A 27,253-nucleotide genomic window follows, 5' to 3' on the forward strand; every position below is an offset into this window, starting at 1 on the left:
TTGCTCTTTTATGCCTCCATTATTATCTTACTTTGTGTTATACAGATATTTTCTAGTGTATCATTTTAGGTTTTAGTAAATTTTAGCAGTTATTTTTCATAGTGGTTTTTCTGGGGATTATAATTGGCATGCTAAATTAAAATAACCTAGTTCAGATGATCACTAATTTAATTTCAATACTATGTCAAAATTCTGCTGCAATATAGCTCCAGCTCCTTTCCTCCTCATCCTTTGAAATATTATGGCCACACATACTACATCTTTCTATGTTATATATTCATCAACAGTTTTAGAATTACTATTTTAGTCAATTGTCTTTCAATCCTTTTCCAGTTTAGAAAAAAGAAAGTGCAGTTTGCTGCCAAAGTTCATTTAATTTTACATAAACACTCTCTTCAAGGCTGTTGCAAATCTGACTGAATTTTAGTGTGAAAATAAAATATAAAACTGTTCTTGGGAGTTATTTCTAAAGAGAACTAACATCAGAATTGTCTGAATCATCAGAATCATCTATTTCCAAAAAATTGGATTCATCAAATGAACCTCTGGCAAGCAAGTATTTGAGTACGATGTTAACATCATGCATAAGAATGTTATGTTTTCTAGGATTTGACATTTTCAGCGATTGAGTATAGTAATTCTCTGTCAAATTTTCTCGATTTTCATTTGTATAAATGGAAATACCACTACTAAAGATAGAATGCTATAGATAGAATGATGTCTGTTGTTTCCAAAGTTGATATACTAGAGTGATGTAAAAATAATAATAAAAGTGAGATATTTCGTGACAAAGTTATCTCAGGGTAAACAACTGCAGCTGCAAGTGCCGCCAGCAAGTATTCTCAGGGCAAATGAGGAAAGGGTTAAATCAGAATAAAAATTCTTTACAAAAAATTCATCTAAACTATCTTTTTTATATACCGATATGATTACCTTAACCAGTTCTCTTTAGTACTTTGTGGACTTACATTACAGTCTAGTATCCCCTTATTTCGGCCTGCAGAACTCTCTCTACTATTTCTTACAGGGTAGGTCTCCTGACAAAGAACTCACTCAATTTATCTGGGAATATCTTAATTTCCCCTTCATTTTTGATGAATAGTTTTGCTGAATATGAAATTCTTTATTACGACAATCCTTTCTTTTCAATACTTTAAACATATCCTACTGCCTGCTGGCAGTCATGATTTCTGATGAGAAATCATCAGAAATGTTAACGTTAATTTTAATGAGGATCCCTGGTACTTGCTGAGTGACTTTTTGATCGCTGTTTCCAAGATTCTCTCCCTGCCTTTCAAGAGTTTCACTATGATGAGTTGAGGTGTACATCTTACCTGTTTGCGGTTTACTGAGCTTTTTGGATGTGTGGACTGATGTTTTCCATCCAATTTGGGAAAATACTGGCCATGATTTCTTCAAATATTTTCTACCTCTTTCTCTCTCCTCATCTTTTGGAAATCTACAAATGTTGGCATGCTTGATGGTGTCTCTAGGTTTCTGAAGTTCATTTTTTCTTTCATTCTTTTTTCTTTGTATTCTTTACAATGGATAATCACAACTGACCTATCTCCAAGTTTACTGATTCTTTATTTTGACAGGTCAAATTTTCTCATGAACCTCTCTAATGAATTTTTCATGTTTAGTTATGATACTTTCAACAACAGAATTTTTATTTGTTTTTATTTTTGTTAATATTCTCTATTTGATAAAGTATATTTGTCATATTTTTCCTTTAACTCTTTGTGGTTTAATTACCTTTTTGAATATATTTGTAATAGGTAATTTAAAGTCTCTGTTTAATAAGCCCTATAGCTAGGATAATTTCTACTAAGAAGTTTTCTTCTTTGTGTATACCTTTTATTACTGAAAAGCAGACATTTTGGAAAATATTACGTGGCAATTGTGGACTCAGTTCTTCCTCCTGGTTTTCTTCTAGCTCAGCTTTCTGCTATTGGTGGTGTTGCTGTTTGTGGTTTAATGACTTCCCTGGGACTAAATCTGTTCAGCCTATAATTCCTACTGCGTGGAGCCATTAGACATCTTTAACGAGTTTATTTTTGTTTTTATTTTTAAGTCCAGCTGAGTAGGAGTTGTTCCTGGGTCAGCAACACTTAGTAGTAACAAGATTTCCTTGTCTTCTACCCTTTGCCAAGGGGATTTGCGTGTATGTTGGGGAATGCTTTCAAAGCTTAAATCTGCCTTAGCCTTCACTTCCTGCTTACACAGAGCCTCATGGTCAACCAGAGGTGAAGACTGGGGCTCTGTGCAGTTTTTCCTGGATATGCACACTACACCTGGCACATGTGCGTAGCATTCTACAACTAGGTACATGTCAGAGCTTCTTGACCCCCACCTGTGGCTGTTTCGTTGTCCAGAACTTTGTTTTCAATTTTTGGCTGTGTCCTTGATTGCCCAACTGGAAATAGAGTCTGACACAACTGTGATACTGCATCTGATTATTTTCAACAATACTGTGGGTATGGACACGTATTTTTCCATGGAGATTTTCAGTTGGATTAAAGAGTAACAATTATCTAATATTTCACAATCAAAAACATTTTAATAAGTAATTTCTCAAGTTATTTCATAAGGTGAGAATAATTTGATACTATAAAAATAACATAGTACTGTATAATAATATACTAACTTATTCTCAAGTGAATACAAAAGGGGTGTAATATGTAAAAGATGAAGGCATATAAGTAAAGGTTAAATTATGTCACTGTGTACTGCACAAAAGTATTACAGTAGCTAAAAACTGCGCAACGCATGAAGGTTTTTACAGGAGTTATCAAATGACAGATGTTTCTATAGATGTGACAACTTCAAAAGAAATTGCATTGGAGTACTCAGAACCAGTTTGGTATGTTGAGTGGTGACTTATTTTCAGCAAACTATATACCAGTTAATCCGATTATTGTTATTATTATGCTACCATACTGTTATTTTGAATTTTCTTGATTTTATATATTTTATTGCATTTATTAATAATTAGAATTTGTTCTGAGTTATAGTTACTTAGGAGACAGGGGCATATGAAGATGGTCTACAGCTTTACATTTGTATATATATTGTAAGAACATTATGATGTTAAGTTATAAGTTTTGGTTACTTGGGGGTGGGATCCACAATAATTTTCTTTCCTTTATAAAGGAGGGTATGTCTTTATATTTCTGAAGCATTGCCATAATTGAAAAAGTATGCTTAATAATGAGGAGTTAGGCTATAGTCCATTTCTGTTTTTTCTTTTCCTCTTTTAGCTTTGAAAAAAATATTCAATCTGCAAAGAAGTTGAAAGAACAGCACAATGAAAAACCTTGCACAATTTATTCTAGACTCACCAACTGTAAATGTTCACCATATTTGCTTTACTCACACCCCAAACACACACTGCCTCTTGTCTCTCTCTCTCTCTGCCCCCTATACCTCTGAACCACTTTAAGTTTCAAACATCAGGATATCTGACTTTTAAAAACTTCAGCCTCTACCTTCTACAAATAAAACCTTTCCTATGTACACAATATCATTATATCACACTCAAAATTAATATTGATATAATATACAATGCATCCTATATTCAGATATCTCCCAACTGTTTTAAAAAGGACCTGAATATTTATTAAGTTTTTACTAATGGGTCACTCATTATATTTAGTTTCCATGTCTCTGGCCTATTATATAAAACATTTCATAATATTGTTATATTTGAAGCATTCAGGACAGCTGTTGTCTAAATGTTTTCTTATTATTATGTTCAAATTAAATGTTTTTGGCACAAATACTATAAACATGGTCCTTTCTATCACATCAAAAGAAGAGGCACATGTTTGTTCCAATAGTGATGCTAAATTTGATTACTTAAATGACCTTCTGGCCTTTTCAGTATAAAGGGAATCTGTCTCTTTTATTTCATTGTTAAGCCAAACGATGCTACTTCCACAGCCATTAAGAAGAAAACAAATACCTTTTATTTTTTACACAGCTACATGTCAAATGTAAGCAAATAACCAAGTAACAAAAACTGTACAAATACTTTCTTTAAGCCAACAAGATTAATTAATACCTGATTCTTCATAGAAAATCAATGCTAAATGACAAGGTGATGTCAATAATATCACCATTTATAGAAATAAAACTGTCAATGTCAACATTTCCTCAGTGGTGACAGGAGCCTGGGGACCGATTAAAGTATATTTTAAAGGCTGATTTTTAATTGTGGGGAATAGTGAAAACAGAACCTTAATCCTTCTTAATATTCCACTTTAAACATGCTTTCTAACTGAAACAGATTTTAATTTATCTCAGTTTTAGTTGATATCTCAAAGTTTTCACTGGTGTGAAAAACAAAATAATGTGGTAGCAATAATTCAAAACCTATACTTTATAAAATTAGAATCATGCTGTCCAGTACAGTAGTCACTAGCCACATGTGGTTATTTAAGTTACATAAAATTAAACTAAAACTTAATTTCTCAGTAAAACCAGCTATATTTCAAGTGCTCAGCAGCCAAATGTAGCTAGAACTATTATTGCAGTTCTATTTGACAGTTTTGATAGAAAATAACTAAACCAATTAATAATCTACAAATATGTATGGTGTAGTAAGTAGAAATTTCATTTCTGTTAAAGGGAAGAGAGTAACCGAAATAGAATAATAAACTCTAAATACTTAAGATGGTTATGTTCACATTCACTAATTATGTGAGTTAATCTTCCCTTTCTTACTTTTTTTCTCATTAATGTACTTCATAAAGCATATAATATGCTTGTCAGACCATCTTAACAAACAGATCAATCTTTCTAGACAATGTGAGATGCAAATTGTCCAGTTACTCAAAATGTGAGCTTCAAAACAGTAACTGTTTTATGGCTAGAGGGAATTTAGGAATATAATACACACAGACATTTATTATAATGCATTTACATACAGTCACGTGCTAGATAATGACACTTCATGATGATGGTCCCATACGATTACAATAGAGCTGACAAGTTCCTATCACCTAGTGACTTTGTAGCTATTAGTGACTTTGTACACATTATTCTAAGTTTTTGGTGATTCTGGTGTACACAAACCTACTGCACTGACAAAATAAAAGTATAGCACATACAATTATGTATAGTACACAATATATGATAATAAACAACTGTGTTACTGGCTTATGTATTCACTGTATTTTTTATTCATTATTTTAGAGTGTACTCCTTCTATTAATTAAAAAAAAAACAAAACTGTAATACAACCTCAGGAAGCTGGGCACAGTGGTGTGTACTTGTATCCCAGCAACTTGGGAGGTTGAGGCAGGAGGTTTGCTTGAGCCCAAGTTTGAGGCGGCAGTGTGTTAACACTGTGCCTACGAATAGTCACTGTACTTCAGCCTGGGCCATAGGTTGGAGAACAGTGGTGGAATAATGGCTCACTGCAGCCTCAACTTCCTGGGCTCAGGTGAATTTCCCACCTCAGCCTTCCAGGTAGCTGGGACTACAGGTGTGCACCACCGTGCTCCACTAAGTTTTTGTGGAGCTGGGGTTTCACCATGTGACTTGGCTAGTCTGGAACTCCTGAGCAAAAAATGATCCACTCACCCTGGCCTCCCGAAGTGCTGAGATTATGGATGTAAGCCACCATGCCCAGCCAAGAAGAGTCAAAAAACTTAAGTTTTAAAGTTAACGAAGTAAAAAATTACATTAAGCTAAGGTGAATTTATTACTAAACAAAAAGCTATTAAAAAATAAATTTAGTATAGCCTAAGTATATGGTAATGACCTAGGCCTTCATATTCACTCACCACTCATTAATTCATCCCAAACAACTTCTAGTTCTGCAAGCACCATTCATGGTAAGTGCTCTATAAAGGTGTATCATCTTTTTTTAATTGTATATTGTATTCTTACTGTAGCTTTTCTATATTCAGATACACAAATACTTACCATTATGCTATAACTGGCTACAGCTTTCAGTACACTAGCAAGCTATACAGGTTTGCAGCCTAGGAGTAATAGGCTCTACTGTATAGCTTAGGTGTGCAGTAGGTTTGTGTAAGTATACTCTATGATGTTTGCACAATGACAAAATCTAATGACAACATTTCTCAGAATGCATCCCATCTCTGAGCGACGCGTGATTGCATTAAGTAATCCCTAGGTATCCTCAGGGGAACTGGTTTCAAATCCCCATGCCCTCCATACCAAAATCCATGGATGTTCATGTTTCTTTTACAAAATGACCTAATATATGCTTGTAACTTCCATACCTCCTCCCATATACTTTAAATCATCTGTAGATTACTTATAACACCTAATACAACAAACAGGTTGTATGTAAATAATTGTTATACTGTATTTCCAAAATTTGTGTTATTTTTTATTGTCATACTAATACATTTTTTTTCCTAAATGTTTTCAATCCAAGGTTGGCTAAATCAGCAGATGCCCAAGGGTACAAAGAGCTGAGATGTAACTCACCCCAAAAATATGTGATTATAGAAAGAAAAGAAAATAGGGTTTACTTAGCTATGGGGAAAAGCACAAGATGATGATAGGTTCTGAAATAAGAGATAATTGAAATCTAATCTTGTAATATAAAATTTTCTGTTTGCTGTTTGTGGTATCTTATTTGGTCTTAATGAATCATTATAAAGGATTTGAGTTTCATTTAATGAGCAAACCTACTTGGTTCTCCTTCCTGCTGTAGTTTTTCTCCTCGTATAATTTCTCATTTCTGTTACATTAGATTACCATAAATAAATAATTTTATTATAATTCTCTTTGGACTGAAATGGTTTACAAAGACTACAAACGTATTTCAACTCACCATGTAATATGTGAAAAGTCAAAATCAGACACAGAATTTTAACTGAAGTATGAGAAAATGTTTCATATATTATTTATAAAAAAGGACCTTTTATAGCTGGTATACCTCACTATTACTAACACAGTGTTTTACCTTGAAAGCAGTGCTTGCAGAAAAAATTGAAATTCCAGACTTATTTAAATACACGCACATGTAAAAACTATGAAGGTTATTCCAGGAAAGTACCTGAGGCTTTTATAGTTAAGACACTGCCAAAAGTATATATGTTTTATAGCTGTATGAAAGATTACTCAGCCTGATTTTATAATCATTGATTAAGAGTTCATTCCAATAAGTGCTCTTTTAATTTTGGAGTGGGAACACTGATTAATTACATGAAGCTATTTCTCCATTCCCTCAAAATATACAAAGTATTTGTATTTTATCTTCATGTTTTCAGTGGAGAATAGAGGGTACAGAATGAACTTTCATTAGCAAAAAGCAAGCAGAATTTGATTTGACATGAAAATAGAGAACAGAAGAAAACAGAAAGTAAGAGAATATATCTGACTACTGAGATCAAGTGGGAAGCTGTGCTTACATTTGAAAGGCTGCTTTACAGACTTCTGCTCCGGACCCCACCCAACCAATTCCTACACAACCATCAGTGTGTCAAGCACTGTCCACTCTCATCAACGCAGTTCAGAGAAAGTGATTCTGGGTGCTAAATTAGCTACTTAATCACTTATTATTTCAACAGCACAAGTTATGCTGCCTAGTTGCAACCTTTATTAAATGGAAGTCATTCATTTATTGGAAAACTATTCTAATTAACTGTTAGAAGTCATTACCCTCAAAACAGGTGGTTACATTCTGTAATTATCATTTCTTTAAGGCCATATGGACATTTAAAAAACAAAACTATCTGCTAAAGAATGAGAGTTTCATAATAAAATACATGTTTTTTTAAAAAATTAAAATCTAAGGGTCCTAAATGAGACCTCACCTTACTTACCACTCTCTGAATTTAAGAAATTCAGATAACACCTAACACAACATAAATGTTGTATGTAAATAACTGTTGTACTGTATTTCCAAAATTTGTGTTATTTTTCATTGCCATATTAATACTCTGAATTTAAGAAATTCAGAGAGTGGTAAGTAATCCGAAATAAAAAAAAATCTGAAATAAAAACTCTACGTTGGCTTTGTATTCCAAAAAATTTTGCAAAAAAATTAGGCAAAAAACAATGTGTGTGTATGTATACACATACATATATATGTACACTATACATATATACATACTATATTAGTACTAATATATGTCTATTAGTACTAATATTTTAAATACATGTATTTATTGAAAATCTATTATGTGCAGTTGTAAGGGACATCGTGGGGGATACAATAATGAACAAAAGTCCCTACTTTTCTGTGTGCTTACAGTCAAGTATTAGAATCAGACAAAAACAATTATGTAATAAGTAAAACATAGATCAAGTGATAACAATGAGACAAAGATGAAAGGTAATGATTGGGCGAATCTCCTTGACAGAGGGTTTTCAATAGGCTTCTTTGAGGAGATGATGTTTAAGATGAGACTGAAGAGTGTGCTGGCTGTGGTAAGAGCCAGGGGAAGAATGTCTAAAGCAGAGAAGCTGCACAGTGAGAGCAGCATGAAATAATGTAGGATGAATCTAGAGAAGTTTGAAAGAGATCAAAGCAGGAATACGGGATAAATTTATCTGAAAGAGTATTATCCCTGCTGCTGTCCGTGGAACAAACTGAAGGGAAACAAATAGAGAAGAGCTGAGTATTCAGGCAAGAGGTTTCTCCGGTGATACAGGTAACGTAACCAAATGCAGGTCCGAATGGTTGCAGCTTGCAGTGTCCAATTAACAAGGACGAGGTCTGGTAGAAAGACAGACACTTTATCAACCAAAACTAAAGGGAAGGGGTCCGATTCCTATCCAAAATAACCACTTCCATTTTTTGCAGGGAAGGCAGGTGTTTAAAAAGGGAAAGCCTGATAAGGAAGGCATGCAATAATTGAGCTGAGTACAATGTGTGCCTCAAGGTTGTATATTGATACACAAGGGGGGAAAAAAAGTTTTAAAATCAATTTTGAAGTTAAGCTGCCTGGTTACAGTAATGGCTTGAACTAGAGATAACTCGATTCCTGCCTAAGCTGGATATGACTGCAGGGAGAACAACAAAGAGAAGAGAAGGATGGAAGAAATAGGGGAGTGGTCAATTGTATTAAATAGTAATGAAAAAGAACAGACTAGATCAATTAATTCAGCAATATGGAGGTAATTTGGTGATGATGACAAGAACACTTTAAGTGGAATTACGGTGGCAGAAGCCTTGGTGAAGTGAACTACAATGTGAATGGTAGAAGAGGAGCCAGAAAAAGGAAAAATCTTCTGTAATATGATTTTTTAAAAAGAAGATGATATTTAGTAAGTAGAACATACATAATTCAATTTAATGTGAAGAATGAGATACGTGGCTTGGACCACTGCATCAACAGGAAACTTAAAAAAAAACGAAGATAAAGTAATGGGCTTGCAAAGGAAAAATGGATGGAGTTCTGGATGTTAAGTTTGAGGTGGCAATGAATACTGAGATAGGAATTTCCAGTAAGTAAAATAGAAATGTCTGGAGTTTTTTTTAAGCTAAGCGTGGGATTGAGATAAATATTTAAGAGTCTGCTATTTAAACAGAATAACTAAATGGACAAAATAACCCATGGGGAATTTAGAGAGTGACAAGAGAACAGAGTATCAAAGAATACCAACATTTCAAAGAAAAGACAACTGAGAACTATAGATGAGAGCGGTGAAAAAAACCCAGGGGGTGTTGTTTTAGAATACAAACGAGGAAAGTTTTTCCAGAAGTGAGTGGTCAACAATGTTGACTATTACTGAGAGATCAAATAAAACAAGGGCTTGAATGTAGTGACATGAGGCTGCTACCGATCTTAGTGAGAAGAATTTCTATGTAGGGGTAGGAGCAGAAACCAGACTTCAGAGGAATGAGAAGCTGGAATTAAAGAGGTGCTCTTTCTTCTCTCTCTCCGTCTCTCTCTTTCCCTCCCTGAGTTAGGGGAAACTGCACATTTAAAATGCAGACAGAACAGAGATGTCAGGTACATATAATTCTTCCATTCAAAAACAATTTTGTATAGAATTTGTAATACACTTTTATTGTGTTTACATATCCATTTTTATGAATGAATTCTTTTTTTAAAAAAAAATTATGTGTAACTATCAATCCAGGTGATAAAACAAAGGCAAATAAACAAAAAAGTTTATCTACTTAAATCAGCATTCATTGTTTCATTGTTTTATCTGAAATAAACAGAGAAAGAAACTGCCAGTCTAGGAACACATTAGGTAAATGTTTAAGGGGTATATCAATTCCTAACATCTTAAGTGTTGAAGCTAATCAAAAGTGTGTACTAACTGTTTATTTCTGTAAATATTACAGAATAATTTCCAGTACAACAAATAATTTTCCTGTAGGATTACTGAAAAAAACACAAAAAAACACAAAAAAACCAGAACCACAGACATTTCCACCACTGATAAGGCAATCATCAGTATGTTAAGATGATCAGGTGAAATAGATATAGGAATATCTTATTAAATGTTTAATGAATATTTCACTACCTTTACTAAAGTAAGAATAAAATGACTATTATTAATGAGGCAATGTTTTAAAACACAGATTAGGACACAATCAGTCTAGACTGTGTTCCAAAAAGCAGTAAGACATACAGGAAGAAGACTCATAAGTAATATGGCCAATCAGATATCAAACTGAATTTCAGAAATCCTGAATTCTATCTTTAGGCTTCTCAGATGCTTGAGAGTTTATAAAAGTCATCAATGCCCTAGCTTTTGGATACTGTGACAGGACTGGGGTGAGAAGAAAAGTTGGTAAGATACCTGTTAGGTTTTTCTTAGGCAGGAAATACATTTTGACCATTTAAACATACATAGGTCCACTGGTTACTAGTATTTATCTCATACAGATATCGTTACTAATTTTATTTATTTTGAGACAGAGTCTTGCTCTGTCGCCCAGGCTAAAGTGCAGTGGTGCGATTGTGGCTCACTGCAACCTCTGCCTCCTGGGTTCAAGAGATTGTCATGACTCAGCCTCCCAAGCAGCTGAGACCACAGGTGTGCACCACCACACCTGGCTGATTTTTGTATTTTTAGTAGAGATGAAGTTTTGCCATGTTGGCCAGGCTGGTCTCGAACTCCTAACCTCAAGTGATCTGCCCACCTCGGCCTCCCAAAGTGCTGGGATTACAGCTGTGAGCTGCTGTGCCCAGCCTCATTATTAATTTTAATAGCAATATTTAAACCATCTTTTGCTTCCGTTAATTAAGCCTTTGGCAGTATCTCAATGTACTGTTTTAGAGAACTGAAAGAAAGCTACTCTTTGACAAAAGAGAGAGCAAGCCAAGTATCCGTTACACAAACACATATGGAATACTTAGGAAGCATTTCCCCTTAACGCCTGCTCTCAATTTAGTTGTCAGATCTTTGTCCATGATTTGAGGAGGAATTAGAAGATATCACTTCCTATTTTCTATCACATACAGTTGGCCCTGGTTTCTAACCTGAATAAAACCTTAAAGATGCACTAATGTAAGCCATTATTATTTACTCTTTACTCTGCGAATAATCTCTCCAATCCTCACCAAACCACAATAGATATATAAGCAATTGTGATATTCTCCTAGAGTCAAAGAAATAGCAATTACCTAACTGCACATTAGATTAAACCACAATTGTCAGTAATATAAAATAATTAAAACAATTTTTTAAAACTTAATACAATTTTTAAAGAAGTCTCAGTTAAATTCTGTACATTTTCCCACAATTAAAAAGAAGTCTCAGTTAAGAAAGAGTAGCAGAAACATTAAAAAACTCAGTCCTCCCTCACCTAATTTATTTGAAACCCTATAATATAAAACAGATTAAAGAAGAGCTGGTCAGCTTAAAGCACAAGTAGGAATCAGAGCCCTTTTTACTAACTCTTTTTTTCTCCCTGTCTGCTTGAGCCATCCTTTCCTACTCTCAATCCTTGAGGAACCTAAAACACACATACTTTGAAAAGAATTGATTCTGTTGATCAATAGGGAAAAAATAATTTCATTTATTTTATCCGTACTTAGTTTATCTCTTTTTGCAGAAAAAGGTGTATTAATGAATTCTTAATGCTTAATTTCAGGCTGAGCAAGGTGGCTCACACCTGTAATCCCAGCACTTTGGGAGGCTGAGGTGGGCAAATCACTTGAGGTCAGGAGTTCAAGACGAGCCTGGCCAATGTAGTGAAACCCTGTCTCTATTACAAATAAAAAAATTAGCCAGGCATGGTGGTGCACACCTGTGGTCCCAGCTAGTTGGAAGGCTGAGGCACGAGAATTGCTTGAACCCAGGAGGCAGAGGCTGCAGTGAGCTGAGATCACACCACTGCACTCGAGCTTGGGCAACAGAGAATAGACTTTTTAAAAAATAAGTCATGGCTGGGCGTGGTGGCTCACGCCTGTAATCCAGCACTTTGGGAGGCTGAGGCGGGCGGATCACGAGGTCAGGAGTTCGAGACAAGCCTGGCAAACGTGGTAAAACCCCGCCTCTACTAAAAATACAAAAATCAGCTGAGCATGATGGTGTACCTGTAGTCCCCGTTACTCAGGAGGCTGAGGCAGGAGAATCGCTTGAACCTGGGAGGCGGAGGTTGCAGTGAACTGAGACCATGCCACTGCACTCCAGCCTGGGTGACAGAGCACGGCTCCGTCTCAAGAAAAAAAAAAAAAAAATCACTACTACCACCACCAAATCATAACAACAACAAAAATCAAAACATCACTAACAGGGGCCTGGCACGGTGGCTCACACCTGTAATCGCAGCACCATGGGAAGCATGGGCAGGCAGATTGCCTGAGCCCAGGAATTCAGGACCAGCCTGGGTAACACAGTGAAAATATGTCTTTCCAAAAATATGAACATTAGCCAGGCATTGTGGCATGCTCCTGTAGTCCCAGCTATTTGGGAGGCTGAGGCAGGAGAATCACTTGAGCCTGGAAGGCAGAAATTGCAGTGAGCCAAGATTGCACCACTGCACTCCAGCCTGGACCACAGAGTGAGACTCCTGTCTCAAAAAAAATTCACTAATGGCATTACAGGAAACATTTATTTCCAGTAACATTGTTTATATATGTTCATGATTTGTTGATTTTAATTTTATCTGAAGGAAGAAATATGTTGCCCTAAATCTTCTGTGATATTTCTCAAACTAGACTGCCAAAGGTAAAGATACTGATTAAAACTTCATACTTGGCCAGACGCAGTGGCTCACATCTATAATCCCAGCACTTTGGGAGGCTGAGGAGGGCGGATCACAAGGTCAGGAGTTCGAGACCAGCCTGGCCAACATGGTGAAACCCCGTCTCTACTAAAAATACAAAAATTAACCAGGCATGGTGGTGCATGCCTATAATTTTAGCTACTCAGGAGGCTGAGGCAGGGGAATCGCTTGAACTCGGGAGGCAGAGGTTGTAGTAAGCCAAGATCACGCCATTGCACTCCAGCCTGGGCGACAGAGTGAGACTCCATCTCAAAAAAAAAAACAAAAAAACCCAAAAAAACCCAAAAAAACCCAGAAAAACAAAAACAAAAAACTTCATATTCACTAACAGGGTCCAGTACATAGTCTATACATAGATATTAGTGGCTAAAAAAATTATATTGTGAGGCTGGGCGCGGTGGCTCACACCTGTAATAATAAGAGCACTTTGGGAGGCTGAGGTAGGTGGATCACCTGAGGGAGGTCAGAAGTTTGAGACCAGCCTGGCCAACATGGTGAAACCCCATCTCTACAAAACTAGAAAGATTAGCCAGGTGAGGTAGTGCATGCCTGTAATCCCAGCTGCTCAGGAGGCTGAGGCAGGAGAATCGCTCTACCTGGGAGGTGGAGGCTGCAGTGATCTGAGACTGTGCCACTGCACTCCAGCCTGGGCATTGGAGCAAGACTCTGTGTCAATAACAACAAAAAAATTGTACTGTGGGCTTTGTCACTGGGAAATGTAGGAAAATATGTATCAAAGAATAATTTAAAATTTGGTGATTTACTATTTGAATTCATCTAAAAGCATCATATACAAGTAATTACTTACAGAACACACAGTATTATCACTATATTACTGTAATGAGATAAGGAATAAACAAATCACATAATCTAAACTATTTACAATGAATTATAAAATACTAAATAAGCACAAACTGCAGGCAAAAATTACTGATATTACATTTTGCCTGCTTAGAAATCAGTTTCTTTCTTCTTTTTTTAAGAGACGTGGTCTTGCTCTGTTTCCATGATGGACTATAGTGGCACGATCATAGCTCACTATACCCTTGAACTCCTGGACTCCTGGATCGCTCAAGCGATCCCCCCCTGCTTCAACCTCCCAAAGTGTTGGTATTACCAGGTGTGAGCCACTACGTCCAGCCAAGAATCAGTTTCTATAAAATAAAATGTGTACTAATTACTAGGCATATTTACGGTTGTGTTTTCTATTTACTAGGTAATATTTAGAGGCAGCGCCTTCCAAATTTTACTGGTTTTTAGAAATATAAAATCCAGCAAGCCCACACCAGAAGTAAAAGCATTAAAAAACACACTCAAAAAGTAGTACAGAATTATTTCCTCTAAATGGCCTAGTTTGCTAAGATTATACAAACTCAGCAGCTGCAAAATTATCTAAAGATACCACACATTTATTTTGAGAGAATTAATTTACTTCAATCCTCATTGATTTGCTTTACATTAATCTCTTTTTTGTACATTTCTGCTTTAAGGATTAAATGCAAATAATGGTAAGTAATGAATGACTAATAAATATGGGACATAATTTTTTAATCATTAAAAAGACATTAAAATAACTTTTAAAAACCATGTAGACATGTAAATACTGCAAATAAATCAACTGATTTATCTCAAAAATCTAGGAAATGGTTGTCTGCATTAATAATGCCAGGAAAGAACTGAAAGAGCCTACCTGGGACCCTTTAACACTACTAGTGCTGCTGTCTTTGAATATCCTCAAAGACAAATTCATTATGGGAAGCTGTCAAAATCATTCAGAACCAAGTCTGATATATTGGGATTAGCATGAATGCTTGACTTTATTGAAAAAGAGAAGCATAAAAATTCATTCTAAGTAAATAATCTATGTCTGATTGAAAAGAACGTGGATTTCTCTAGCTGACAGATTCCATCTTCTATACACATACTTGTTAACTTTCATGTTCACATCTTTATTACCTTTTAATTTTTGCTTTTCTATCTTAGAAAGATCTATAAAATCTCCTAAGATACTGAAATCTGAATTCTTTTGGCATTTTCATTTTAATTAATGTATTTTGAGGCAATGTTATTACATACACAAAGCTCAGAAGATAAATGTTTTCATTCTAATTTATTCCTTTTATAACTATATTGGGACTTATAAAATCTTTTTTATGTATGATAAGAGGTGAAAGAACAAAATAACAAAATAAAAGTACAAAGAGAAACAAATTAATTGTTAACAAGCACAAATATAAGATCTAAGCAAGATAGACAGAGAAGCTTACAAGTAGCACGATGTCTCACTTCCCTGGTAGGATCCACAGTGCCCTTGCAACAGGAAGTCAAACTATAATTGGTGGGTAGCTCATATACTAATTTTCTACCTCTCAAAATTCCAAAAGCAATCTTTAAGAAAAGTATAACCTATTCCTAAAGTCAAATTTAGATGACAGGCTACATTCTAAAAAATGTTTCAATTCTAAATGAAGATGACTGAGTATCAGTCAGTTTTCTAGTAGTAAAGGCTTTTCCTGTATTAAAGGAATGTTTCAGTGAAAGGTACAATGAAAGGCAATGAATTAAGCACTATTGGCCTCACTGATGCTTTGCTGTGATACTATCCCCTGCTTTAGACCGAGGAAAATTAGCTCATACCTAACCTCAATGTGCCCTAAGCATCCATTTCCACCATCTTAAAGTGTTTACAGCCTATGCAAGATATAAAGTTAAAACTATATTGCTCAGATGCCCTTGCAGTTATGCTTCTAGACACGAATTAGATTCCATCAATCAGACGCACTTATTTAAGACTTGAAAGGTGAACATTTTATGGTTATTCTCCTTCTGCTTTGAATGTTTCTTTTTAAAGCACCATTGTAGAGATGTGGGGGTTTTCTGTTGTAGTGTTCCAGTATCTAGTTTCTAGCTTTGCTGGAGCTGTAGTGAAGGATTCCTGATTCCGTGATTACAGTAATGGCATCATGTTCTTGATTTCAATAGTACCACTTGCTGAGAAATAATAGCTCTCTTGGCCTATCTATTTGGTGATGAGCTAAGAGTCATTACAGGAAACCAAGCCTACAGAATCATTCTACAGACCTTCCAACAATAACAACAACTACAACAGCCTTTTCACACACACTATTACATGATGAAGAAACTGACAGATGTTTAGCTACACCCACCAAAAAGAAATAGGAGAAAATATATAATTATAGTGGAATGAAACTAGGTACATTACTATTGACAATACAGGAATTATAAACGAATGTTATGAACAACTTTATGCCAATAAATTAGAAAACTTAGAAAGTCTGAATTCACCTAGAAAAAGTAAACAGGCTGAGTGCAGTGGCTCACGCCTGTAATCCCAGCACTTCGGGAGGCCGAGGCAGGTGGATCACCTGAGGTCAGGAGTTTGAGACAGCCTGACCAATATGGTGAAACTTCATCTCTACTAAAAGTAGAACATTAGCTGGGTATGGTGGCGCATGCCTGTAATCCCAGCTACTTGGGAGGCTGAGGCAGGAGAATCGCTTGAACCCAGGAGGTGGAGGTTGCAGCGAGCTGAGATCATGCCATAGGACTCCAGCCTTGGCAACAGCAGCGAAAACTCCATCAAGAAAGAAAGAAAGAAAGGAAAGAAAGGAAGAAAGGAAGAGAGAGAGAGAGAGAAAAAGAAAAGAAAGAAAGGAAGGAAGGAAGGAAGGAAAGAAAAAAAAGAAAGAAAGAAAAGAAAAGAAAGAAAAAAAGAAAACAAAGAAAAGAAAGAAAGAGAAGAAGAAAAAGTAAACGCATTGAATTACGAATTTAAAATCTTCCCCAAAAGAATAATCCAAGCCCAGATAGTTTCTCTAATGAATTCTATCAAATATTTAAAGAAAATAATGCCAATTCTTCACAAACTCATTCAGAACGCAGAGGAAGGAACACTTTCCAACTCATTCTTTAAACCCAGTAGCTCTTTTCTGACAAAGACAGAAAATATCATCATAAGAAAACTACAGGCCAGGCATGGTAGCTCATGTCTGTAATCCTAGCACTTTGGGAGGCCAAGGCAGGCACACCACTTGAGGTCAGGAGTTCAAGACCAGCCTGGCCAGGATGGTAAAACTCTGTCTCTACTAGAAATACGAAAAATTAGTCGGATGTGGTGGCTGGTGCCCGTAAGTCCCAGCTTCTCAGGAGGCTGAGGCACGAGAATCACTTGAATCTGGGAGGCAGAGGTTGCAGTGAGCCAATATCGCGCCACTACACTCCAGCCTGGGCTCTGACAGAGCGAGATTCTGTCTATAAATGAACGTATAAAACTACGGATGAATATCCATTACTAACACAGACACAAAAGTACTTGAAAGGTTGGCTTAATATTATAATAATATTACTGTCCCATAGTATTAAGTATAGGACATTAACCTCACAATCAACCTTAACAGAAGCAGAAAAAAAGCACTTGACAAAATCTAATGCCTATTCACAACAAAAACTCGTAGCAAACTACAAGCAGATAAAAAATTACTCAAACTGATAAAAGGTATCTACAAAAAACCTCACAGCCAACACCATACTTAATTGTGAAGGACTAAATAAATACTCTTCACATATAAGAAGTTGCTTTTACCACTTCTATTTAACATTATACTTGATCTTCTAGCTAATACAACAAAGCAAAATGTCATTCATAAATTGTTCAACTGCAGATATGATTCTACATGTAGAAAACCCCAAGAAATCCACAATAAAACAAGAACAAATAAAGAGAAGCAGTGTTAGAGATACAAGATTGATATATAAAAATCAATTGTATTTCTGTACACTATTAACAAAACAATCAAAAAATAAAATTTAAAAGCAATTCCATTCACGACAGAAATAAAAGTAACAAAATAAGAATAAATTTAACAACAGAAGTTCAAGACGTGTACACTGAAAATTACAAAACTATTGATGTTAAAAATGGCAAAGACAGTTAAAAAAGATAAAATGAATAATAGGCTAATTTAACATATGGATTTAAAATTACCAATTAAATATAGTAGTTTCTCAAAAATTCTACATTATGCCATAGCAAGGTTCATTCAAGAAAAATACAACTCAGTTTTAGAAAAAGCATAAGTATCAATTGGTGCTAAAAGGTAATTGATAATATTCTGTTTTGCTTCTAATTAAGAAACAGTAAAGTAAAACAATTTGAATAAAATATTTTTCAAAAGTAGATATTCTAAACAGCAGAACATTAAAGCTCATTCAACTAAATGAAATAGATGGGGGAGGATATCACTAGCATAACTCTACCTTAGAGGTAGAGAATGTGATAAATCATTGGAAAAGAAGAAATGCAACAGGCAGATATCAAGTATAAATAGATAATCCAAACACTACTAAAAAGCTACTAGACTTAATGAGAAAAATTTATAAGGTCCCAAGACACAAGACAAATATCCAAATATGAATAAGTTTTGTCTATGCTTAGCAAAAAATACCTAAAAAAAGGGAGTGGAAAATAAAATTTTATTAAAAATAAAAATGGTAACATATATAGGAAAAAAAATTGACCAGAAAAGTCCAGAACCTAAAGTAAGTAAATTATAAAATCTCATTGAAAGACAGAAAACCACCCAAACAATAGCCAGGGCACAGTGATCCTAGCACTTTGGGAAGCTGAGGCAGGCAAACTGCTTGAGCCCAGGAGTTTGAGAATAGCCTGAGCAACATGGCAAAACCCCATCTCTATGGAAAATACAAAAATTAGCCAGGCATGGTGGTGCATGCCTGTAGTCCCAGCTGCTGGTGAGGCTGAGGTTGGAGGATCACTTGAGCCAGGAAGGACCAGGCTGCAGTGTGCTGTGATCATGCCACTGTACTCAATCTGGGTGACCCTGTCTCAAAAAAAAAAAAAAAAAAAAAAAAAAAGAAAACCAAACCCAAACAAATAAAAAGACACCCCACGTAACTGTGGAAAGACATACTATCATAATAAGGCCAATGCTTCTAAAATCAGCAAATAAACACAACAAAGTGTGGTAAGAATCCCAAAATAATTTTTATAGAATTGGAAAACTATAAATCTTAAAGCTTGCATGGAAAAGTAAATGAGAAAACTAACTAAGAAATGTATGAAAATGTAGAATAGTGGGGAAAACTGCCTAGCAGATAATGGAAGCATTTTTAAAGTAGGTTCCTATTTTCTAGGAAGGAGAAAATTTGATAATATTCATATCTGGCATTGGTACAAATTAACTAAATACTGAAAAAATATTATACCCATAAATGATGGCCAGTAAGAGTCTACACACACTCAAATTCAATAAACTAAGACTATATATTTTAATTGAATACATAATATTAATAATAAAAATAACAACTATAAGAACTTTACACAAAGAATCTTTTTTCCATAATCCTCAGAAGAGCCCCGAACAGCTCTACCTCTATGTTAAAGATAAAAAACTTGGGAGAAAGTTAAAGAATTTGCTCAAGGTCATATTTCTAATCAGTGACAAAGTATTTAAATAAGACAGAAGTAGGTTCAAATGAAAACAGCATGTAATCATTAAAAATAAATTCTATATGCTAAAAAAAAGAGAATTTTGCCCACATCTACATGTTAGTCCATGTCCTCCTTAAACTGAACTATGAAATGTCAGTAGCCCAGTGACATAGTGAGTTGAATAAAAGCAAAAAGTATAGTGACATGGTTTAAATTATGCATTTCCTTTTTAAAAGTTGCTATTGTCTCCATCATATGGTGCTAGCTTGTATTTTGTAAAATCCTGATATTATTAATAAAAAATAAGACTCACCATTCAGAAGCCAAATTACAAGTATTTACTATTTTAGTAAATATTCAAGAGGGAAAAATATCAAAGATAAAAATTTTAAGGGTAGGGTGACCATTTGATTTATCGTCCAACTCATGACACTTTTGTGAATGAAAGAGGGTACTAATAGTAAATACAATGGTACAAACAGTGTGAACTAGAACTGACCCAGGCAAATACAGACATATGGTCACCCTAGTTAAGAAAAATAATTTACCCAATGATTATTTGGTAATGATAATAATAGCAAACTTTTTTGAATACTTCCTATGTTAGCATGAACTCCATGATACAAGACTATGCTTATTCACTGTCCCTAGATGAGTGCTCTGTGCATAGTAGGGACTCAATAAATAATTGTTGGAAGAACAGTTTGCCTTAAAAAAAAAGTGTTCCTGTGTTAAGCTAAATATAGCTTAACAGTAGCTTGTTTAAATGTTATTACGACTTTAAGTTTGTGAATAAGTAATAAGCATTAACTCATGCATATAAACACTAAGAACGATGATAAAAATTAACAAATTCATATCTATGTATTAAAGACAGGTGACAGAATAGTGCAATTAAGGTACAGCACTAAATGAATAATGATGGCATACTGCATATACTTTTAATTTACAGTCTAATAATGAAAACAGTATTTAAACCTACAAAAGAATTATTTGTTTTAAAATGCTCTCCTATCCTTACCATGATATTCAACCAACATCAAAGGAAGACAAATCTGCTTTCATTTCTTACCTGCACAGCCGAAAGCCAAATGGTATCTGGAAGAGGGGCTGAATTTAACACAGCACACATTAGCCTTTGCCTCAATGCTTGCCACTGAGTTGTCTAGATTGGTAGACCACAGCTTCACTAAGGGCAAAGGACAATAAAAACAAAAACAGAAACAAATAATACATTAGTAAATGCTTTGATAACTTGGGAAAGTTTGCTTATTGCTCCAGAAATCTTTGTATGCCAATCTAAAACATTCAGTTTACTAGGACTAAAAGTGTTAAAGATGAATGTATTTGTTTGTTCTCACATTGCTAATAAAAAGATACCTGATACTGAGTAATTTATTAAAAAAAAAAAAAAAAAGGTTTCATTGACTCACAATTCCACATGGCTGAGGAGGACTCACAACAACGGCAGAAGGCAAATGAGGAGCAAAGTCATGTCTTACATGGCAGCAGGCAAGAGAACGTGTGCAGGGGAACTCCCATTTATAAAATCATCAGATCTCATGAGATTTATTCATTATCACAAGAACAGTATGGGGGAAACTGCCTGCTATGATTCAGTTATCTCCATATGGCCCCATCCTTGACACATGGGGATTATTATAATTCAAGGTGAGATCTGGGTGGGGACACAGCCAAACCATATCACTGAATGACTGAATAATACAATAACATTAAAACTAAGAGAGCATAGTTTCAATGTCAAAAATCAATATAGAAAAAAAGTTTGGGCACGGTGGCTCATGACTGTAATCACAGCACTTTGGGAGGCTGAGGCAGGAGTTAAGAGACCAGCCTGGGCAACATGGTGAAACTCCGTCTCTACTAAAAATACAAAAGTTAGCTGGGCATGGTGGTGCAGGTCTGTAGTCCCGGCTACTTGGGAAGCTGAGGTGGAATAATCACTTGAGCCCAGGAGGCAGAGGTTGCAGTGAGCTGAGATCATGCCACCAAAAAAAAAAAAAAAGAAAGAAAGAAACTAAAAAAAAAGAAAAATCAATATAGATAAATAATAAATTTATACGGAGTGGTAACATAGACCCACAACTAAGACATAAAAGACAGGAACAAAAAAAGTAATCTGGAGCTAGGTGGTATATTTGTTTTTCTTATATATATATATATAAAACTATATATATAGTTATATAAATACATTAGTATTATTTTTATTTCTTTCTTTCCATTTTTTTTTCCCTGATACAGGGTCTCCTCACTCTGTCATCCAGGCTGGAATGCAGTGGCACATTCATGCCTCACTTCCTCTACCTCCTAGGCTCAGGTGATTCTTCCCACTCAGCCTCCCAGGTAGCTAGGTGTGTGCAACCATGCCTGGCTTTTTTCTGTTTTTTTTTTTGTAAACAAAGGGTTTCGTCACGTTGCTGAGATTGGTATCAAATTCCTGGGCTCAAGCAATCTGCCCACCTCAGCCTCCCAAAATGTTGGGATTACAGATGTGAGCCACTGGGCCCAGCCAATTTTCTTTAAATGTATGTATAAGTGTATACTGATATACACCATAAATATGAAAACGTACACAAACATCTTTAAAGCACTTGGAAACTGTTCTTATTTTCTCTTTCAATTAAGAATTTCGTGATTTTTAAATTTTTATGTAGTAATTCAGTGATATAGCTTAAATATGTCTAAAGTAATATATTCTAGAATTATTTAGCTAAACTTCAAAATTTTGGTTTTGTATTTGATATGTAGTCTAATCCAGCGAAATATATTAAAATTTGTAATGATTAGGGAGAGCAAAGCAGACTAAACAAAATAGGCATGATTTGAAAGCAGAAGCAGAAAATGAGTTGCCATTTTACAAAGGTACCAGAGCAACTATCATATCATTTTTCAACAATAAAAATGTCTTAGCAGACAACAGGATACACCCATAAAATAGATTTTCAATATATAAGTTGCCATCCTGGATGCACATTAGAATAAATAAATGAACATTAACAACGACAAAATCTTCCTATCCGTATTTCAATCTGCCCCAAAGTCCCATCCAGGACAATACCCAGATAGGGTACAAGTACTGGTGTTTTTTTAAAAAGCTCTCCAGGTGATTCTAACACGCATTTGGAGTTGGAAACCAGTATTGGGAATGGAAGTATAGAAAAAATCTTAGAATATTTTTAGAAATACTGATACAGTAACCTGTAGACGGAAGTGAATAAAATAAGTAAAACTGATTCCAATAAATACCACTTCCATGAAATGGGATTACATAAGAATTTATTTCAATATGTGAAATCTCCAAGTAGAAATTAATCATTATCAAAAAATGTTGCTAATTTACAATCTGATAAATTAGCTTTCCCACAGTAAACTAAGATGCTCATTATTAAAATAAGAATCATTATTATTAGTAGTAGCAGTTTCTGAGACAAGGTCTCACTCTGCCACCCAGACTGGAGTGCACTGGAATGATCATAGCTCACTGCAGCCTTGCACTCCTGGATTCAAGTGAGATCCTCCCATCTAAGCCTCCCAAATAATTGGGACTACAGGTGCACACCACCACACCTGGCTAATTTTTTTTTTTTAATGTAGAGATGGAATAAGATTTTTAAATAGCAATATTTGATTTGTTCCACGTTATTCTCCAATAAGAATGATATGCTATTTCAATCAAAACACAATCATTTGGTCAATCATGACATACAATTCTAAGATGAGATGGTTACCTGGAATTAAAAGTCAATATGCCAAACATAGCACTAAAAGATCAGATTATTAAGTGGATTTTGACTAGATTATAGTCTAACAGCCTAGGCCCAAAGGTAATTCACAATAGGTAAGTATGGAGCACTTACTGTGTGCATAACCCCACTTACAATCACTAAAAACCTTTAAAAACAAGCAGTATGTATTAGCGTTTTATGTTAAATTAAATGTAAGTGAGAAAAAAACAGTACTGAGAGAATGATAGTTAAGCTGGAAGTGTGGCAGGTCTTTTCTAATTTCATGGTAATTTTCTCAATGCAGTAATCATTAATATTATTTAAATAAGTCACAACATTAACCACCATGATTATAATTTTTAATATATAAGATATTAGAATTCAATGTAACTGTCTGAGCTACAAGCGTAACTAAGACTAAAAATACTGTAAAGATACACTGAATGAACGCAGCATGGAAAAGTTGTATAGAGATTATAATAATTTCAGAGTGGTTATTAAACAAAACAGGTGTTGTGTTCCCCAAAAAGACATGTTTAAGTCCTAACCCCAGGTACTTGTGATTATCACCTTATTTGGAAATAGGGTATTTACAGATGTAATAAAGTTAAAATTAGGTCAGACTAGTTTAGGATGGGTCCTAAATCCATTGACTGGTGTCTTTATAAGGAGAGACAGATTTAGAGACAAAGGCACAGTGAGAAGAAGGCCATGTGTGACGCGAGCCGAGACTGGAGTGACACAGCTACAAGCCAAGAAATGATAAGAATGACTGTCAATAACCAGAAATTAGGAAGGAGACAAGAAATAATTTTTCCCCAGAGCTTTCACAGAGAGTGTGGCCCTGCCAACAATCTAATTTTGGGCTTCTGGTCTCCAGTACTATGAGAGAAAAAAATTCCGTTGTCTTAAGCCAGCCTGTTTGGGGTATGTTTTCTTATGGTAGCCCTAAAAAACTAACACAACAAATATAATGAGATAATATTAAAATCTACTTAATATCCTAAGATGGCATCACAGATCGAAAGATAAAATAGTATAATCTTTGGAAGGAAGTGTAGAAGAAATCAACAAGTGTGAGAAGAAACTAAGCCAAATATAAATGAAGTGATCCTCAAAATAAGGACAGTATATAAATTAATAAGAACACCTTTACTGTTACTTTTTCCTTACAAGGATGGTAGTAAGAATTTCATTTAACGTCAAAAATTTAAATTTCAGAATTTATTGATGAAAATTCCCTTTGAAAGGAAAAGTAAATTTAAAAGAAAATGTCATCTTCTAGGTGAAGAGCTAAAGCAATTAAATCAAATAAAATACACTGTATTTATTTACATATGGCCTCCTTTGGCTCTCAGTAAATAATCAAAAGAGTAAACATTAGGAAAATCATATCATAGTTGGGAGGTTAAAACAAAGAAACATATTGTATCTAGTCGGCCATAAATTTGCTACTTAAGTGTTCTATACAAGTTTTATTTCTTTAATGTTAATGGATAAAGAAGTGTGTTTTCTTTAAGTGTCACCTAATTTTTCAGTTCAATTCTGAAATACTGAATCTTAAAAAATCCAACTACACTACAGAATAAAGTCTATCATCTGATAATCTGTAAAATTTGGGTGAATCATTCCCTAAAGTATTTTGCTAAAATTGTTTCCAAAAATAGAGAACAAGATATTGCTTATCTATAATAACATCACAATCAGTTCCAATGTGCAAGGTTTATGTTTTTGAGTTTCTCTGACAGGGCCTACTGCATGTCTATTTGCACCAAAGTATCCTAAGAAAGAATTCATTACCAAAGAAAAATAAAACAGGGACAGAAGTTTGACACAGTAAAACAGCCCAAAGCTTTAATGAGGATGTGCAAATATGAGGTAAGTTTCATATGTAATTCTTCTAGACCCACTTCTAAACTACTGTCCAGGTCCTACAGAAAACAGAAAGTTATCCATATGAGTAAAAAGGGAGAATGCTATTTCAACAAAAACTACCATAACACTGAGGGGCAATGTGTATTGTTTTATACCTCTATAAAAAGTATGAACGATTGAATACAAAGATGTAAACTTTAATACTGTTTACCAAACATAAATAAGCTTGACTCTTGAACTTCGTCAAAGGGAAACAACAGACCCTGTATTAGTAGCTAGACATTGTCATAGAGCAAACTGCCCTAAAGCTTAGTTACTTAAAGCAGCAAACATTTACTATCTCACACAGTTTTAGAGGCCAAGAATCTCAGAGCAGGTAAGCCGGGTAGTTTTGGCTCACTCTCAACAGACTGTAGTTGAGCTGTCCACTAGGACTCTAGACTATTACAGTCCAGTACTCTACCACTTCCAAGTTCACTCAACATGACTTTTGGCATAAGACTTCAGTTCCCCACCATGTGAGCTTGCGACAATGCGATGGTTTCTCCCAAATCGAGTGACTTCGAAGAGAGAAAATGATGAAGATAGAGGCTACAGTGTCTTTTATAACCTAATTTTAGAAGAGATATCTACTGGCCACATAGATGAAGCCTGGAACAAGGTAGGTGAAGGCGAACTACACAAGCATAAGAATACCAGGAGACAGAGATCCCTGGAGGCCATGATGGATGCTGATCAACATAAGTCTAACATTTCATTTAAATTCAGCAGAGAATATATGTAGTAAAGTTTTAACTTATAGGAAAGGTAACTGCCTCTAAAGTTATAAATTATAACTGTTATCATAATGCCATTTATTAATTTACATTTACTTATTTAATCTGCTGATGAAAAAGCGGAAGCATTACAATCAGCATGAGTTTTACTAATTGATTTGTAAAATCTACCAAGACTTCATGGTTGTCATTTGTGCATTAACCTATAAAACTAATAAAATTTGGAATGAAGGGTCAGGTGTGGTGGCTCATGCCTGTAATCCCAGCACTTTGGGATGCCGAGGTGGGTGGATCACTTAAGGTCAGGAGTTCGAGACCAGCCTGACCAACATGGTGAAACCCGATCTCTATTATAAAAAAAAAAACAAAATTAGCCAGCTGTAGGGGGCAGGGGGTCATGCCTGTAACCCCAGCTACTTGGGAGGCTGAGGCAGGAGAACTGCTTGAACCCAGGTGGTGGAGGTGGCAGTGAGCTGAGATCATGCCACTGCACTCCAGCCTGGGCAACGAGAGCTAAACTCCATCTCAAAAAAAAAATAAAAAAAAATAAACAAATGATAATAATAATAATAAAAAGGAAATTTGGAACGAAGAAGAACCTGTAACTTCTGTTATCATACAGTCTAAATTCTTCAAACTCACATTTAAAGAAAAATACCTTTAAAAAATGTGTTTAATTCAAAGGCAAGATTATTTATTGCAAATAATTCTCAGGTTACATTTTTTTTTTGAGATGGAGTTTTGCTCTGTCGCCCAGGTTGGAGTGCAGTGGCGTGATCTCGGCTCACTGCAAGCTCCACCTCCTGGGTTCATGGCATTCTCTTGCCTCAGCCTCCCAAGTAGCTGGTACTACAGGTGCCCACCACCACGCCTGGCTAATTTTTTGTATTTTTAGTAGAGACGGGGTTTCACCGTGTTAGCCAAAATGGTCTCCATCTCCTGACCTCTTGATTCGCCCGCCTCGGCCTCCCAAAGTGCTGTAATTACAGGCGTGAGCCACTGCGCCCGGCGCAGGTTACATATTTAAAAAGGAAAATATATTTCTTCAAAAGAACCTTTAAAATGACTCATGAAATTCCTTTCTGATTAGCTGCTACATATTGATGGTTCTTTAACATGCAATTATGTGCATATATACTTGGAACTAAATTATTTTTAAAATACACAGCATATGTAGGAAAAATATCATTCACATGAACTCAGT

The 27,253-nt window shown here is 35.2% G+C and overlaps 1 protein-coding gene across 50 annotated transcripts in view; it reads right to left on the reverse strand.

The window, feature by feature from the left end:
• The window catches only part of COP1 (COP1 E3 ubiquitin ligase), a 256,894-nt gene that overhangs the window by 60,572 nt on the left and 169,069 nt on the right, over window positions 1-27,253 (reverse strand). For all 50 annotated transcript variants that reach the window (XR_012426194.1, XM_074019442.1, XM_074020276.1 and 47 more), the window contains one exon: window positions 20,725-20,841. Coding sequence is in view for 49 of the 50 variants with exons in the window: in XM_074019442.1 (XP_073875543.1) it covers window positions 20,725-20,841 (117 nt within the window). In the remaining variant the exon portion in view is untranslated. The remainder of the gene's footprint in view (window positions 1-20,724; window positions 20,842-27,253) is intronic.

The sequence above is a fragment of the Macaca fascicularis genome, chromosome 1, assembly GCF_037993035.2.
Source record: "Macaca fascicularis isolate 582-1 chromosome 1, T2T-MFA8v1.1".
Taxonomy (NCBI): Eukaryota; Metazoa; Chordata; class Mammalia; order Primates; family Cercopithecidae; genus Macaca; species Macaca fascicularis.